This window comes from Accipiter gentilis, chromosome 4 (assembly GCF_929443795.1).
Source record: "Accipiter gentilis chromosome 4, bAccGen1.1, whole genome shotgun sequence".
NCBI classification, from domain to species: Eukaryota; Metazoa; Chordata; class Aves; order Accipitriformes; family Accipitridae; genus Astur; species Astur gentilis.
Genome location: NC_064883.1, coordinates 33,243,665 through 33,261,261, shown reverse-complemented (window position 1 = coordinate 33,261,261; position 17,597 = coordinate 33,243,665). Strand labels below are relative to the sequence as shown.

Sequence of the window (17,597 nt, the reverse complement as noted above, 5' to 3'; positions counted from 1 at the left end):
AAGTGGCCCAGTCTTTCTTTTCTTGGGTTTCAGATGAAACAAACACAACCATTAACACTGAAAGGTTGAGATTTCTAACACCCCAGTGAGAGGCACAGATCAGCTCACACCTCTCAGAGCACTTCCAGCATACTTCATAGATTTGGGCAGATCTCTGAATCATGCTCCTGAATTTTTCCTACAAATATAACTGCAACTTTTTTCTTTTCTAATAAACAAGCCATGCTGTGAGAGAAGTGCACTACAACCACCTCTAGCATTCAGGGTGTGGTTATAAACAGCTTCGTATCATCACAAGGTCTAACTGAGGTTGATGACACTCTATAAAATAGTATGGTTCCCTACAGAGTACCCCTTGTGAGATCCAGGTGTTGCACAGTTACATCAGATTTTTTTGCACAATGTTGCATTCAGATATTGTGTGAGAGAGATAGCTGAGGAGGTGGAGGAGTTATTTTATTCTGCAAAAGTGCAATGAAAACTAGGTAAATAACCTGTGATACAGAGCATTTACCTGGAAGTCACCAACGAGCTATCTGCATTCTGGTCTAATCATAGCAAACCAAAAAACTACAAGAAAACATGACTTCCAGTGAGGTAATCATGAGATGCTGAGAGCTCACTGGGATGTGTTCATGACATTGAAGTCAATGGGAGTCAAGGCCCACAATTCTCCAAATACTAATTGCTGAGTAGGAAACCGAGGCAGCAGTTAAACATTTCAGAATCAGGCACTGAAATTAATGAGTTAAAGATTAATTCACTCACAGACTGTGTGTACAAGGTCACCTCATGGGGCCATCACCAGGAAGACAAGAGATCTTCTTAGAAGAACTGGCTCTACCTGAGGCTAATTAACAGATATGCTGACTGTAAATAAAAGCAGGAGGTGGTAAGCAGAAAAGAATAGGAAGTTTGATAGGGCTCCCAACTGATGCTGTGTGTCAGTAAACATCAACTGAAACTTAGATGCTGCTTTTGTACTCTCTTAAGGAAATCATTATTATTACATTATTCTGTAGCACAGTCTAACCTAATCTCCATGCATCATACTAGAGAAGATATTTCTGATCAACTCTACATTTTTTTATTACAAAACCAAGCATGTTGAAGTTATTTTGTTTTACATACAGAATGAAGCAGCTTATTTAAAAGTGCAAATTATGACATTTGGCTTTACTACCCATAAAAATAACTATTTCCTGTATCCCAATCCAAATTAGGGACCCTTGAAAAACACTGTTTCAAAACCACCAGTGAGATAGCACAAACAGCTGTATAAAACAGACAAGAGACTGATATACACAACAACAATTAGGCTTTTTAAGCACAGTAACACTTTTTCAATCTACCCTTATCATTTCCTAAACCTGTAGAAGATATATGCCTTAACCCTCCAGGTTTTGGCATGAGATTCTTTATATGTGTTTTACCACAGCATTTTCCTTCACTGACTCTTTCACAAATTTTCTGCCAATAAAGGGTTACCTGTAAGAAAAACAGTTTTGATAGTACGGAACATTGAAAAGATGATGATATTCATTGTCCATTCTCTGCCCCACACCCCCAAAAGTTAAATTCCACTGCAAGTTGGATTTTGTTCGTTGTTTCCTAATCCCCTCTCCCATTTAAAGACCTGATTTGACAAATCTTTTCTCAAGTAAGCAGACACTTAAAGGTAACCAGGATCACTGACATGAGGATATACTATTTTGCATGAGAAAGTTTTGCAGCATGTAATCTTCACTCTTCCTTGAAGTTTAAGTAGTTACTACCTACCACTTAAATGAAAGAAATTTAATAGTCTCATCCAATTACTTGTGAACATGTTTATTTCGCACCCAATTACTTCCCACAATTCTTCCAGTTTCAAAAGAGTGGACAGATTTGGCAACTCTACTTGCTTCTCACTTCTTGACACTATCATTAAGATTCAGACTAAGGCATATAAGTGATGTGAGAGAGGTTGCACTGTTCTCGCCATTCTTGACACACTTTAGGGAGAGGATTACAATCTCTCCTTTCACTTCATGAAATTTCTAAGTTAATTTTAAAAGAATTTACATATTTTCACTGCATTTTTAGGAAAACATGGACGTAATTTTTTTGGCTACTTTTTCCAACTCATGAATTCTAATGTACTAAAATTTCTTCCCTATACAATGATTACTTGAAGTAAAGCTAATTGTCTGTGTAGCACTGTTTCAAAAAGTATTTGGATTCGACATATGAACAGCTGGAAAGTGGTACCATAGGACCTCACTCTTATACGCCAATATTGTGCTTTCCTTTCTCCATCCTCTTTCCCACCACAATTTTGGTATTAGAATAATGAACCTCTTTCTTAACAATACTCAAACTATTTCTTCCTTTCAAATGTTGTCTGGCTACTATCTTTTCCTGAAAATATTTATTTAATATAATAACAGGGAAGAGCAAAATTATGGTCATCTACTGACAATGTACTATAATCAAATTCTGCTGACACAAATTTGAACGTAAAATGTATACCCTGTCAGGAAAAGAAATAAAAGACACCCCATCTATTTTGGTCAGTGTAACTACTAAGTAAACTTAAGTACACGGGAGTATAACTAGATATATCTACATTCAGGTAATCGTAAAACTTTTAAAGAGCTTATTAAAAATATAGAAAAAAATTAGCTGCTGTCTTACAAAACTAAGCATATGCTCATTTACAGATTTGATCATTAATGCATGTGAAGGCTAAAAAATGCATAGTATTGCTTAGCAGTCATGAGGCAATCTAAATTAAAGTGCCATGAAAACAAAGTTTAAAATATCTGGAAAGGTATTTCTGTAAGAGTGCTAAGATGCAAAGCAAGTAATAAAGAATAACAATCAACTTTTGCTTAAGAAATACCACATGTTGCCAGTTGCTGATAGATTCTGGCTACAAACTGCATTCTAACACTGAACTAATGACAGAACACAACACATACTAAAACTAATGTAGGTCATATTAACAACTTTCCTCCCTGAATTTCAATATTCACTTTGTTTTCTCTTCTTGTCTTAATACAAAGTCCAGTGAGCTCTGCAGGAGTCTTATACTAATGTTCTATTCACCAACTTTAGAAGAACACCCAAAAAGGCTCACAGTTGTATTTAAGACACAGTTGTAGCAAATACTTACTGCTACAAGAAGATGTGAGAGAGAAGTGGAAGCTGCAAAAACAATTAAAAAAAAGCAACAGAAAGCTTGATAGTTCAGAATCACAACCTATTCAGATTAAATTCTCTGTCCCCAAGCTCTTATCTTTTGAGATTGGCTTACACTTTTTTTGGAGGAAGGAGTTTCATTTCTGATAAATATTGCTGAATTCCAGATTGCCAAAGCCCAGACTTACTCATTTAACAGTGTACTTCTCCTTACCCAAGGATGGCTATGCCAATTCAGATCAAAGGTCCGTTTAGCTCAGTATCCTGCTTCCAAAAGCAGCTACAAGTCAGAGTCAAAAGAAGAAAGCATGAGCAAAGAAATCAAACACAGTATTTTCCCAGAATACCTCCCCAACTTTCAACTATATTCCACCCAGGAATTCCTGAGACTGATGTGATTTATCTGTTTAGTTTGCCCAACGGGTCTTCTCCGTCAAGCATTTAGCCCATTACCCCCTAATCCCATGTATACTGTTTGCACCCACAGCACCCCAAAGCGAGGCGACCCTGGGCAAAGAACTAAGAACTGTATCATCACGGTGATGCTACGTTTTGCGTGTGTTCAGTGGATACAGCTATTCACATTTGTTTATTAAAACCCAGCCAAAATCAAAAAGCAAGATTGACGCACCCCTTGAAAGAACCTTTCAGTTTGCACATATCCCAGCAAGTTGAGTCCAGTGGGAACTAGCATTCTGAGCACAGTAAAATGCTGCAATAGCAAGAATTATAACAAGGTTGAATATAGCTGGAAAAGCAGGCAGATGTCATGAGTGAAAAAACAGACACCCTAACAAAAGCAGCAAAAAACCTCTGTGAGCCTCCCTCAGTCCAACAACTGAATTTTGATCCAAGGAGGTTAAATATAGGGCTGCTTGAAAATTTTCCACTGCATCTATTTTTGATGGGAAACGAGGCTTTCAGCTAAACACTTATTGGTTGGATTTTTTTTTTTTTTTTGGCATGTCTAAGTATGTGCTTCTGCAAATATACTTTTCTTACCAAAAAGCCAAACTTACAAACCAAAATATTTTGATTGAAAACAAAAAATGTTATTAAGAAATGCTGGTGTAGCATCCCATTAAATGTGCAGCTTACCTGCTTTACGTGGCAGATCTCCTTTATCAAGTAGACTTACCATTTAAATGACAACTCCAATAACAGATCACTTTGAGGTATTCCCTACTTCCAGCACTCCCTTCAAAGAGGAAAGATCATGGCACAGTGTGGAAGGTGGTAGGCAGCCTCAGCCTTGCAGAATAGGACCAGCAGGCGTCCAGATTATAATGTCGGAGGAAGACTACAGTAACCTTTTTCAAATCAAGGAATTTTAGTTTTCAGACAAAGTATTCCAGTCCTCTGACTTCTGTCAAAGCATGTAGTTTCTCCTGGAAAATTAAGGCAAAAATGAAAAAAGCTTTTTATTTTTTTTTATCAAAAATTCATGCAGGAAATTTCATGGGTCAAGCAAGGTCTTATTCATTAACCTGCAGATTCAAACTTAGCATCTGGAACCATCCATACACAAATCAGAAAAACTTCTAACAGCAGTAAAATGTTTCGAATTTTCCACAGCAGTCATGTTAGCAGAACCATTCAAACGCCAAGGAGCTAAAACCAAACAAAACCAATATGGGCTCGTTAGATGGAATAACTTAGTGTATGAGCCCTAAGTTATAAAAGTTCAACCAGCCTAATATGCAAAAGCAAAGGATGAAGATAAGATTCAAACAATGGTTATACATAATGGGTAAGAAATCTGTAATACAAAAAATCTGTATAGCAAAATTGGCGAAGTGGCAAGAAAATGAGATATTCCATTTATTATTTCCTTTCATGGCTCTCTAATTCAGTGGATTAACCAGAAGGAACAAATTGATAAGCCTAAAGCAATAAAAACTGAAAGTAACAGCTATCCCATTATGGCTGTTATCACGGCTTTTCTTGGAAGCCCACAATCCACTGGAAGAATTGAAAGCCTCTCATCCAGCAACAGGCCCTGACCAGACTAAGACAGAGAAGCACCCAACTAATACTACCAGGGACAATGTTAGAACTAAATTTCTAATATCCATCTCTTCCCTTGTGGCTGTTTCCTGCCATACAGTTGCGTCTCCCAACCCAAAGGCAAAATAAATGTATAAATAAAAGAAATAAAAGACAAGAAATCAATCAAGACTGCATCTTTTGTAACACTGTTGTGAGCCCACAAAAGACAACAGCAAAAAATCTCATACCAGTGGGGTATGATTTTATTTTCCTCCTCAACACTCACAGAGGACTATTACTGCCATCATTAGCACCAACCAAGAACCAAAAAAACTTCAAAGGAACTGGCAAAGGAATAACCTTATTAAAAACTCAGTGGGTAAAACAAAAGGAAGGACATTTTGCTATTACAGTGAAATTCCTCTCAACACTTTGCTTTTCAGTCACACCATTCTTTTACTAAAATAAAAATAGAGAAAGGTTTTTAAGAGCAAGCTTCTGCTGAGACTAGGCACCTGAGATTTCCCTATGAGCCGTTCCAAACACTGCCTAATGCTGATTCCCTGCACAGAGTTAACATCTTTGACTGCCTAATGTTATAAAGTGAAAAGTGCTAATACGACTTGTCATTCTCGAAGCCAATTTATTCATCAAAATTAGCACAAGCCCAAGCCTGCTGTCCTTATTCATATTTGGAATCACCAGCCACTTAAGTGTTGTCCCAGCAAAATTAGCACAGTGAAGAATTAGTCCGGATCCAACCCTAGAGATAAAAAATTTGTTTAGAGTAAATGAAATACAAAGAATAAATATTCAAAATGAGTGATGAAAGACACGTTTGCTATTTCCATTTTAACTCCAGGGCAATGAGTAATTTCAGTAAGAATTTCTCAGTGTGATTTTTATCATTCAATATTTTAAAAATTACTACTGTGCATCCTCCATCAAAAGTTGGGATTGGCAACAGTGAAACTTTAAATATGTCCACTTCAAACACGTATGCAAAACATTATTCCCTTAAATTATGCTAATGCTGACTTATGAGGTGCAAAAGGTAGTGTCAGAATTTATGAACAAATTTGTATTGTACAAGGATTTAACGACACGCGTTCCTCTTCAAATCAGTTATACAAAGTTTTGCCTTCTCTCATCTGGGTTTTATCCTTATCCATACCTTTCAACACAGTGTCATTTTTAATTCAGTTCACTTCTTACTTCTAAGTGCATCACCTCATTAATTTCTCATTTAATTTACAGCATGTGAGAGGGCATACACATCAGTTAGTATCTCCATATAGCTTATGCAAAAGTTAGTAAGTCAAAGTGGACTACGCTGCCTAATCTTGTCTCTACGTCAGCTCAGATAGCCCAGACTAGCCTACTGCAGATGGGGCATCCTTAGCTCAGAGCCTTTCACATCTACTTCTCTCACGTCTACTTCCACCAGGCTGGATCAGCTAGCAGAGAGCTGCGCACAGGCTGGGCTACATTTCTTGCCAGGAGTCCCACAGCTCCTTGCAGTGTGGCAACTGAGCCACTCGTACTCAGATTTACAGTATACGAGGGAGAACCCTGCGCTCCCCAGCTTCCCTGTTACGGTTCTTCCTTACACCCTGTCCCGTCACCTAACCCAAATATAGATGCCGCAAAGTTAAGTACGTCAAGTTAATAGATAGACCCCCCCTTAATTCCTCCAGTAGAGCCGACATCGAAGACCAGATACATGCATGCCATACCATCTTAAGGCCAGACTGTAATTTTTATTTGGAAGCTGCCCACCCCGGATGGCTACGGCTCAGTCAGGTAAGCCGGGTGGCAATGCAGTAGCAGTGGATATTTACCAGAAGCTTTGCAGGGGTTTATACCCAAGTTGTTAAACCTGAGGTTTCCAAAACTGAAAACCGACCAAATGGACTTAACAACCCACGCTGGGAGTAACGACGGTGCGTATGCCATTTGCGCATATGTAAGCATTAACAACCTTTTGATGGAGCGTGGACAGAGAATCACAAACGTGGCTGCAGAAGTCACTGGCATGCTAGAAGTCAGGACAAGCTTTGACTTTTAGGAGAGAGTGGTGCATGTGTATACTCTCATATTATCCCCAGATAACCTTCCCGAGATTCAAGAGTGCATTTACATACTAATGTTCTAGCAGTTTCCAGAAAGTAAATTAACGGTTACCTGGGCAATCAGAGGAAGACAACACTACTCATTACGCCCATACATACTTAATATGGCTAGCAATTTAACTGCGTGATATTTGTATTATTTATTCTCCAAATACAGTGACAATGAATCAATGGACTGTTTAACTCAGAACAGTTTGTCTTCAAAAGTCACGTGATTTATCATGCGTGAAACAACCCACCGTGAGGTATTACAATCTGTAGCAGAGGTAGATTATAAATAAAGCTTGTTAAATAATGGGCAAAAATTATAAAAATAATATTAAGGAAAATGAAAAAGATTGCCCTCGAGAACACTTATTTTCTTTCATAATCCTTACAATTTGTATTTTCTTGCATTCCTTCTTCCTGCATTGTTTCACTGATGAGAAATGAAGCAATATACGATTGCACCGAGCGTGCCAATACGTTGCAGCCCAATCGTCATCTGCCTAGTGTGGGAGAATAAAGGTATGCCCTCTGATACACATTGATCTTGTGTCGTCCTCATGCTAAACTGCTGTTCCCCTGACTTCTTATGCTCATTCTGCTGCTCGTGCTGCTTCTCTAGCGAAGCCTACACATCCAAAGCAGCCTCAGGAAGAAAGTCTAATCATGGTCTGCTCCTACGTTGAGCAGAAAATCCTCCAGCCACATTGAGGGCTACAACCCGCAGCTTCCCTGTCGGAGCAATCCTCAGAACACAGCACTGATCAATCGCTTTGTCATCTTCCTTTATGGTAAAGGGACAGCAAAGCACTCTTCCAGCAGTTTCTCCTCCTTCTCTGCCACCTGCTCACTGCACTCCAGAAGTAGCTACTGCAGCAGATGGTATTCAGCCTATTTTCTTTTTGCCGAAAGGCTCTCTCACGTCTCACTGACCAACAGGAGCATCACGCTACTGTGCCCATCCACGATCAGATCTGACATCCCTGAAAAGAGGTATGCAGAAGACTTCTTCTCTACGAAAAGTTCTCATGGATCACAATAAAATACAGGCTGCCTCAGAAGCTGTGTCAATGCCATTTAATATTTTTGTGAAAGGAGAAATATCTATCAAAATATAAGACATATACGCACACTGTATTCTCCCATCCCTGTTTCTTCGCAGGTTTCACAGTGCTGGGTTTTTCCTCATAATTTCTGCTTTGCAGATTTGCAGAAGTACAGATCAACACGTTCCTTCCCATACGTGGACTGCCCATCATGTTGCTCTGTTCTGGACTACATGTAGCATGCAAGAGAAAAGGATGGATTGGAAAAAACTCTTTCTCTTACTTTTAATTGGTACTTTTTAGGGAAAAGCTGAACATAGTAAGATGCCACAACTCCACCTTATGCTGTCTACTACTTTGCCTGTAAAAATACTCTTTCTTCCTGCTCCTGCTTACCCCGTCATCAAGAAGTTCCACGGTTTCTAGTTTCATGGTGTTGTTCAATGTATTGGCCATGCAAAATCCCCTATGTCTTGTAGCTAGCCAGTATTTGCCTAGACAGTCTCTGGATAAAAGCTCCGTAGCCTGCAATAGGAAGGAGATCAGCCTAGACGGCCCCTTCTGGGTTTAATCCATGAAATTACTGCCTTCAGTCAAGGCTTCATTCTAACAAGATTATTTGAACAATTTCCAGGGACTGAGTTCTTCTTCTCAAACATTTTTATAAAAGCACCATTCATTGACCTATCCAATGCAGACAATGCCACACTAAAATTTACTGGAAAACACTAGGTGGGAATTAAAAAGCAAAATTTTCAATCTTATAAACCAAACATCTGTATTTTTAAATAAACAAAATACCATTTTAAATTTTAGATTTTATGTGGTATTTTTCTTTCCAGTACAAAAAAAAAAAAAAAGGTAAAAAAAATCCAGTAAAAAATCAAGCGCCAATTTACTAACCTCGAACTAAAATGCCCTGTAGTTACCATTACCTGCTTTGGTGTGATCCATATAATTCCAAATGCAAAGCCTTAGATGCAGACAAAAATTAAGCTGATGTTAGAGGGGCCAGTGACAAACCTAAATGTTTGAATAAAAGAGGCATGAATATCTGTGGCAACAAAGACTTGTAGAAGTATTATCTACTTTTTGTCAAATCTATAGGTTTGCAAAAGGTTGTAGTATCTGTAACATAGTTGCCAGCTTTATACTTCTGCATGACTTGATGACTAGACATCTGTTTTGAAATCCCTGCAAGAGGTGCTCTAAAGTAGTCTGTATTGCTATTGCAAAGCTCAGCTTTTCAGAAAAAGCAGCTGCTGTATATTCTGGAATAAACACACAAACCATTTTAAAGACTTGACCCTTGATTCCTTCATCTCGGTACTTCTAACTTCAGGGAAGTCTCAGTATAGGAGGAACACACAATGGGCTGTGATTCCACAGCCTTGAGCTATCCAGGCTGCTTCTTTTCAGTCACATGAAGTAAAGCAGCCTCCCCACAGCTGTGCCGTTTTATATACCTGAAAGACAATTTCAAAAATTATCATGGTCTTGCGAGAGAATTTGGATAAGCAGTCATTACTAAATTGCCATAAAGTTCCCATATTACCAACTTTGTCATTACTGAACCGCTTCGAGACACACAGTATCTTTGTGCTACATCTCTTTTCAGGCTGTAAGGAAACGAGAGCATATGAACGACAGTAAAAATGAAGCCAAGTGTACTGTTGAGAAACTTGGTATTCTCTTATTTCTAGGAGAGTTATAGTGTAATTCTAAACTGTAGCATTCAGCATGTCTCCTGAGTTTCCTTGCTGAAATGCTGCAATGGAAATTTTACAGCATCTGTGTTGCTTTTGGAAGCCATCACCTCACATCTGCTGTCTCTGTAGTGTAGAGCTTAAGTTCAGCGTAAAAAGGTACTTTGTAATAGGCAATAGGAATCCTGACAGAGCGGTAATTTACAGACTCACCCAGGTCTCCTGACTAGACTCACTCGTTTTTACATTCTGTAGAGATTTTTAAATAAGGTACTCTTCAAGCAGTCACCAGCATAACAGTCACTTCTTAAAATGGAACATCACATCCAGGACTGGAAAGAGACTTTTTAAACCTCTGTCAGTCACGGAGATCTCAGCCAGATGACAAATTTTGCATTCCGTTTTCTTCACTGGGCATTGTTCAATCTCCTCGCACTTTGCAGTAGGGCATTAATAAAATAACCTTCTGCTACTTTCGGAGAAGTTCGGGTTTTGACCAGAAAGAACCCTACATGTGTAGTAGTGGGACCGATTTCACAGCCCGGGATGTGAAACACGGAGGAGCACGGCCAGGTCCTCCGAGCACTTCTCTGTCACGGCTGAAGGCAAAACCTTCCCTCAGGTGGGCGCTGGGGTTGGGGGGGGGGGGGGGGGGGAATTTGCAAATTACCGCAATGATTACACAGTAAACGTGTTTATTGCCCCTTTATTGCCCATTTCCTCCTAACGGGGTAATCTGTGCCTTCATTTAAATACACCGACGGGAGCGGAGAGGATCCCGTTAGGACAGCCAACAAACTTGGGACCGCTTTTTTTTGTTTTTCCTCACGCGTTTGATTTCCTCCCGGCGCCCGCACCGCCGCTCCCGCACCGACCCCCGGGGCGGGCTCGCTTCCCCCCCCTCCCCTCCCCCCCCCCCGCCCCCCAGCCCCGGCTCCGCTTCTCCCGGTTTGAAACCCGGCGAATCGCAAAATCGCACGCCGCCAGGAGACAAACCCCGCCGCGCCGCCACCCCGCCGGCTCCCCGAGCGGCGTGTTCCCGAGATTACAGTCATTACGGCCCCAGCGTGAGCTCCACACAAGCGCGAAGCGCAGCAGCGCGTCAATTAACAAACAAACGCCCCGTCCTGGGAGGACGACAACCCCCCGGGACGGCCCCGCCGCGCACGGAACCCGCGCTCCGCCGCCGCTCCCCTTAAGGTGGTCCGGCTACCGAGGGGCCGCCGAAGCTTCCCCCCCCCGCCGCCGACCACCACCACCACCACCACCACCTCCCCCGCCTTCGCCGGAGCGGCCGGGGAGAAGCGGCGAGTCCCCTCCGAGCCGCCCCCCGGTCCCCCGGGAGAGGAGGGCGGCGGGCAGCGGCCTCCGCCCGCCGTGCGGCCCCCGCGGCCTTGCGCGGGGAGCGAGGCGCGCGCGTGGCGCCTCAGCCCCCTCCGGCCGGCCCTCACGGCCGCCCGCGGCGCGGCCCCGCCGCCGGCTGCGGCGGATCCCCGCGGGCGGCCGGCGGGGACCGGCGTTGCTCCCTCAGAAGCCGGCCCCGGCGGGTCACGCAGCCCTCGGCGAGTCACGGCCTCCGGCGCCGGGCTGACGCGAAAGCTCGGGGGGGGGGGGGGGGGGGGCCGCGGCCCCGCCGGAACCGGCTCCCGGGGCTCCGGCTGGGCCGCAGGTCGCTCGCCAGGGGCGCCCACCGCAGGCCGCCGGGCTGCACCTCGGTGCCGCCCCGGCTGGAGGGCCACCGGCTCCAGCCGACCGGCCGCGCACCCCTGCGGCGGCAGCCGCCCTGCCGGCGGCCGCCCCGGCCCCCCGCGGGGAAGCCTTGTGCCCGCCGGGGCGCGGGGCCGCTCCCCGCGGTCCCACGGGGGAACGTCAGCCGCCCGGCCGCTGCCCGGCGTGGGCGCCCGGCTTGGTGCGGACGCCCGCCCGTCTGAACCCGCCGACGGACCCGTCTTGGCCGGCAAGCGTCTGCCCGCGCGTGGGGACTGCCGGTCTTACTGGCGTTAGGCTTCCTGCCGCCGCTTAGCCGTAGCCCCGGCCCCTCGTAGGAAACCGCCGGCGCCGGGCTGCGCGCTGTAGGCGCGGGTACCGACGGCTGTGCGGCGGGCGACGCCGGAGACGCGGGAAGGCCAGGCCGGGCGCCGGCCGAGGCACCGCTGGGTGCCGCCGGCTCCCCGGCTTGGCCGCGCTCCCAAGCTCCTTCGCTAGGACGCGCGGCGGCCGGTCCGAGCGCGGCCTTCGCGCCCCGGGGCGAGACCGGCCAGCGCAGGCCGAGGGGGCGAGCGGCGTTGGCGGTGCGCCGGGCGGCACAGGGTGAGGACTCCCGCGCACCCCGAAGGCGCGACGGAACGCCGCTCCCGAGGAGAGCCCGGGCGGCTACCGAACCGCTGCCGCTCCTCGCAGAGAGCCCGGCTTGGCCGGGACCCCTCGCGAGGGGAACGCAGCACCCTGCGGCACACCACGCACCCGGCGGGGAGCGTGCCCGCGCGCAGAGCCGCCCCGCTCCGTACGGACAGCAGCCGCCCGTACACCGCAGGGCAGGGGGAAGAAAAGAAAAGAAAAAAAAAAATTTTTTTTAAAAAACATGCCCCACCGCCACGTCCCCCCGCCGCCGGCTGAGGGGCACCGAGCAGCGCCCGCAGCGCCGCGGTTCGGGGCGCCGGCTCCACCTTAAGGAGGGCCGGGGCCGGCCCCCCCGCCCCTCCGCCCGGCCACGACTGATAGGCGGCCGAGGCGACGGAGGCGGGGCCCGGCGGCGCTCGCTATAAATATTCATGAGAGCGCGGCGGCCGGAGTGGCGCTGCCGGGGCCGGAGAGCGAGAAGTTGCGCGGAGGCGCTGCCGCGCTCGCCCCGCGGCTCAGGTGGCGCGATCGCGGCCGGGGGCGCCGGCGGCCGGTTCGCCCCGCTCGGCGGCGAAGAGCGAGGACCGGCCGGCCGGCCGGCTGGCTGGCGGTCGCCCGCCCGCAGAGCCGGGCGGCGGGAGGAGGCGCTCCGGCCGCCCCAGCACCGGCCCCGCCACCGCTCGCTCGCTCGCTCGCTCGCTCGGGGCGGTGGGAGCCCGGCGCCGCGGGGGCGCAGCGCCCGGTCCCCGGGACGCCTCAGCCATCTTGACCGCGCCGCGCGGGGGCTGACGGCGAAACTTCTCTGCCGCCGCCGCTCCGCGCCCGGCCGGCGCTGGAGCAGCGGCGAGAGAAGCGGCGACCCCCCCGCCCCGCGCAGCCAGCCCCGCGAGGAGCGATGCGACGGCGGCTGAGGGCCCTTCCTTGAGCGGACCCCCGCCTCCTCCGGCGCCGCGCGGGGGCCGGCCGGCCGGCCGGCGGCTCCCCCTCCCGCTTGCCCCCCCCCGGCCCCCCCCGCCTCGCTCCTCCCGGGCGACGGAGCCCCGCGGGGGCTGCCAGCCCTCTCACCTGCGGCCGTGCACGGAGGGGGCCGCCCTCCGCCCCGCAGAGGGGTAGCCGGGGCGGGGGGGCTGCTGCGGCGCCGCGCTCCCCGCGGCTGCTGAGCGGGACGGGAGAGGGGCCGGGGCCGCCGCCCGCCGCCGAGCATGGAGTGGAGTTACCTGTTGGAAATCGCCTCGCTGCTCGCCGCCCTGTCCCTGCTGCAGCGCGCCGGCTGCGCCGCCGCCTCGGCCGCCGCCGCCGCGTCCTCCTCCTCGTCGTCGTCGTCGTCGTCGTCGTCGTCCTCGTCCTCCTCCTCGGCCAAGGAGCTGTCGTGCCAGGAGATCACCGTGCCCCTCTGCAAAGGCATCGGCTACAACTACACCTACATGCCCAACCAGTTCAACCACGACACGCAGGACGAGGCCGGGCTGGAGGTGCACCAGTTCTGGCCGCTGGTGGAGATCCAGTGCTCCAGCGACCTGCGCTTCTTCCTCTGCAGCATGTACACCCCCATCTGCCTGGAGGACTACAAGAAGCCGCTGCCGCCCTGCCGCAGCGTCTGCGAGCGGGCCAAGGCCGGCTGCGCCCCGCTCATGCGCCAGTACGGCTTCGCCTGGCCCGACAGGATGCGCTGCGACCGCCTCCCCGAGCAGGGCAGCCCGGACACGCTCTGCATGGACTACAACCGCACGGACCTCACCACGGCCGCCCCGCCGCCCGCCAAGCCCCCGCTCCGCGGCGCCAGGCCCGGCGGCGGCCCCGCCAAGGCGCACCCCCCCGCCGCCGCCGCCCCCCCGCCGGCCGAGGCCCCGCGCAAGCCGCGGCCGCCGCCGCCCTGCGAGCCGGGCTGCCAGTGCCGGGCGCCCATGGTGTCGGTGTCCAGCGAGCGGCACCCGCTCTACAACCGCGTCAAGACGGGGCAGATCGCCAACTGCGCCCTGCCCTGCCACAACCCCTACTTCAGCCCCGACGAGCGCGCCTTCACCGCCTTCTGGATCGGGCTCTGGTCCGTGCTCTGCTTCCTCTCCACCTTCGCCACCGTCTCCACCTTCCTCATCGACATGGAGCGCTTCAAGTACCCCGAGCGCCCCATCATCTTCCTGGCCGCCTGCTACCTCTTCGTCTCCCTCGGCTACCTGGTGCGCCTGGTGGCCGGCCACGAGAAGGTGGCGTGCAGCGGCGGGGCGGGGGCGGGCGGCGCGGGGGCCGGGGCGGCGGGGGCCGGCGGCGGGGCGGCGGCGGGGGCGGCGGCGGCGGCGGGGGGGCGCGGCGCGGCGGGCGGCGCGGCCGAGCTGCAGCCCGAGCTGGCGGGGGCCGAGCACGTGCGGTACGAGAGCACCGGCCCGGCGCTGTGCACCGTGGTCTTCCTGCTCGTCTACTTCTTCGGCATGGCCAGCTCCATCTGGTGGGTCATCCTCTCCCTCACCTGGTTCCTGGCCGCCGGCATGAAGTGGGGCAACGAGGCCATCGCCGGCTACGCGCAGTACTTCCACCTGGCCGCCTGGCTGCTGCCCAGCGTCAAGTCCATCGCCGTGCTGGCCCTCAGCTCCGTGGACGGGGACCCCGTGGCCGGCATCTGCTACGTGGGCAACCAGAGCCTGGAGAACCTGCGGGGCTTCGTGCTGGCGCCGCTGCTCATCTACTTGGCCATCGGCTCCATGTTCCTGCTCGCCGGCTTCGTCTCGCTCTTCCGCATCCGCAGCGTCATCAAGCAGCAGGGCGGCCCCACCAAGACCCACAAGCTGGAGAAGCTGATGATACGCCTGGGGCTCTTCACCGTGCTCTACACCGTGCCGGCCGCCAGCGTGGTCGCCTGCCTCTTCTACGAGCAGCACAACCGGCCCCGCTGGGAGGCCACGCACAACTGCCCCTGCCTGCGCGACCAGCAGCCCGATCAGGCCCGCCGCCCCGACTACGCCGTCTTCATGCTCAAGTACTTCATGTGCCTGGTGGTGGGCATCACCTCCGGTGTCTGGGTCTGGTCCGGCAAGACCCTCGAGTCCTGGAGGGCCCTCTGCACCCGCTGCTGCTGGGCCAGCAAAGGTGCCGCCGTGGCTGGGGGCACGGGGGCGGGAGCAGGCGGGCAGGCGGCAATCGCCGCGGCGGGAGGACTCGGCGCCGGAGGCGGCGGCTCCCTCTACAGCGATGTCAGCACCGGCCTGACGTGGAGATCGGGCACCGCCAGCTCTGTCTCCTACCCCAAGCAGATGCCCCTCTCTCAAGTGTGAGGAGGGGGAAAGAGGCCAAAGGTTAGGGAAGGAGGGACACCGGCCTGCCTAAAATGCCCCCTCACTGTTTGGTGCCATTAATGAACCCCTAATGGTCCTTATTAGCCACAGCTTGTATAGAACAATGCAGCTGGCAGAGGCCCCAGGCTCCAGCCCCCTCCTCCTTCCCCTCCATTCATATGCAGGGAGCATGTACTTCAAGGAGCCAGCTTATTATTTTGCTGGCAGAGGAGGGTAGAGGCTCACCCGTGTCTTGCAGAGGGCGAGGCGCAGCGGCTTCTGATTCACTCTGGACTAATAGCAGCTCTCCCGCTCGTGGGAGGGAGGGTCTTTCTCCCCCCCCCCCCCCCCCCCCCCCCCCCAATCCTGAGGTGGGAGTGTGCTGGGACTGCAGGTTTTTGGGATCTTGATGACCAGGCAAATGCCTTACAATACAGACTGAATCAAAACATGTCTTAATTATACACCCCAGCTAAATACGGGTTTCCTACATTAAAGGATGTATTTATATAATTATTTGTTACCTTGTACAGATGTGTAAAATATGTATATATCCAAAGCTATACAGTCTGTAAATTTTTTTTGTAAAAAAGTTTAGAGGCTACCCCTGTAAGAACAAATATGAGTATTCTATTTTGTCAATAAAATGACTTTTGATAAGTGACTTTTTCAAGCTTTCCCCCTACTCCTGCCCTGGTTTTTCCAGCTGCTGTGTCTTTAGGTGGTTCTGTAAACTATGAACTGCATTCATGCTCCAGTCGCTAACTGTGTAATAGACGGCTGCCTCTGTTAAAGTGGTGAGATATGCAGACACAAGGAAAACAAGTCATTCAACAAGTTGTTCTGAAAAAGTGTTTGCCAAAATGGGGCGGTGCCTTACCATAGTTCTCCTCTGCTTTTTGAAAGACGACAGTGTCTTTAAACTGAGCCTTTACAAAAGAGTCATCTCACATGGCATGTTAAGTATCCTTTTAAAATGGGTGTTATTTTAGGAATGTGCACACACGCCTCTCATATCGGTTGTCTGCACTTCTGTAAGCACCTGCCTTTCCAGGGATGCATGCTGAAGTGTAAAAGGTTAACGTTTTAAATTCATAGATCACGTACTACGGTGGAACAGCGAGTTGAGATTTGTCAGATCAATCTCTTCTTAACAGATTAAACTAACATCTTAACTTTTGTATATCAAATATGGTCCTTTTTCAGCAGAAAAGGTATTGTTCTTCTGTCAGGACTAAGCTAATTTATTTGAGCAGAAGGCTGTTGAATTAACAGAAGAATGCTTTGGCAATTGTTGAACTTTTTACCTGTCTGCCCAGTGGCTCAGAACATCATTCCTTTAAGAGGAGCTAAATGAATAGGGTTAATCTGTAGGGAACTTGGTTTCTTTTGAGTTTGGGAAAACTTTGATCTTTTCTCTTCACCAAACGTGATGTATAGTCTGAAGTTTCTTTCCCTGCTGCCTGGTTCCTCTTGTTGCAGACCAATTGGCCACCATGGAGCCTTAAAGTTCTTCAATTAAAGGGACTTGGGACTTTTTTTTTTTTAAAAAAAAAAAAAAAAAAGAGGAAGACTTGTAACAGTTAGTGAACACCAGAGGGAAAAGGGAGAACAGCCTTTTAAACAGCTTTTCCCTGCATTGTTAGCCAGACTGCAGGCAGCAAGGCACGGCTTGGAGCATTATAGAAAAGAGCTATGAATGCCCTACAGGTGGTCTGCTCACATAATCTCCCCAATTTAAAACATTTTCCTTTACGGGACAATTGCATTACAAAACTCCCTTCTCTTTTGCTCCTAATTGAACCAAAGAACAACTACAAGATTTTCCTTAAAAACTGAGTGTCTAAAAAAACCACCTAAAATCTATTAACTACATTCTAATCTGTTTTCTAAAATGGGATCACTCAGAATACCAGGAGTAAAAGCTGCATTAGACATTATTCCAGATAT

General features: G+C 49.4%; 1 protein-coding gene and 1 long non-coding RNA gene across 2 annotated transcripts; one reads left to right on the top strand and one right to left on the bottom strand.

Moving 5' to 3' along the window:
* Positions 1-3,359: 3,359 nt before the first annotated feature.
* On the bottom strand, positions 3,360-10,858 carry LOC126037753 (uncharacterized). The gene is made up of 4 exons (XR_007505803.1): positions 9,626-10,858; positions 4,322-4,571; positions 3,815-3,895; positions 3,360-3,463 (listed from the first exon to the last, which is right to left on the bottom strand). It is a non-coding gene; the product is annotated as an uncharacterized LOC126037753 (long non-coding RNA).
* A 2,527-nt stretch (positions 10,859-13,385) lies between these two features.
* Positions 13,386-16,749, top strand: FZD8 (frizzled class receptor 8). The gene has a single exon (XM_049798461.1). The coding sequence runs from the start codon at positions 13,584-13,586 to the stop codon at positions 15,645-15,647; it is 2,064 nt and encodes a 687-aa protein (XP_049654418.1). The 5' UTR covers positions 13,386-13,583; the 3' UTR covers positions 15,648-16,749.
* Positions 16,750-17,597: the final 848 nt, after the last annotated feature.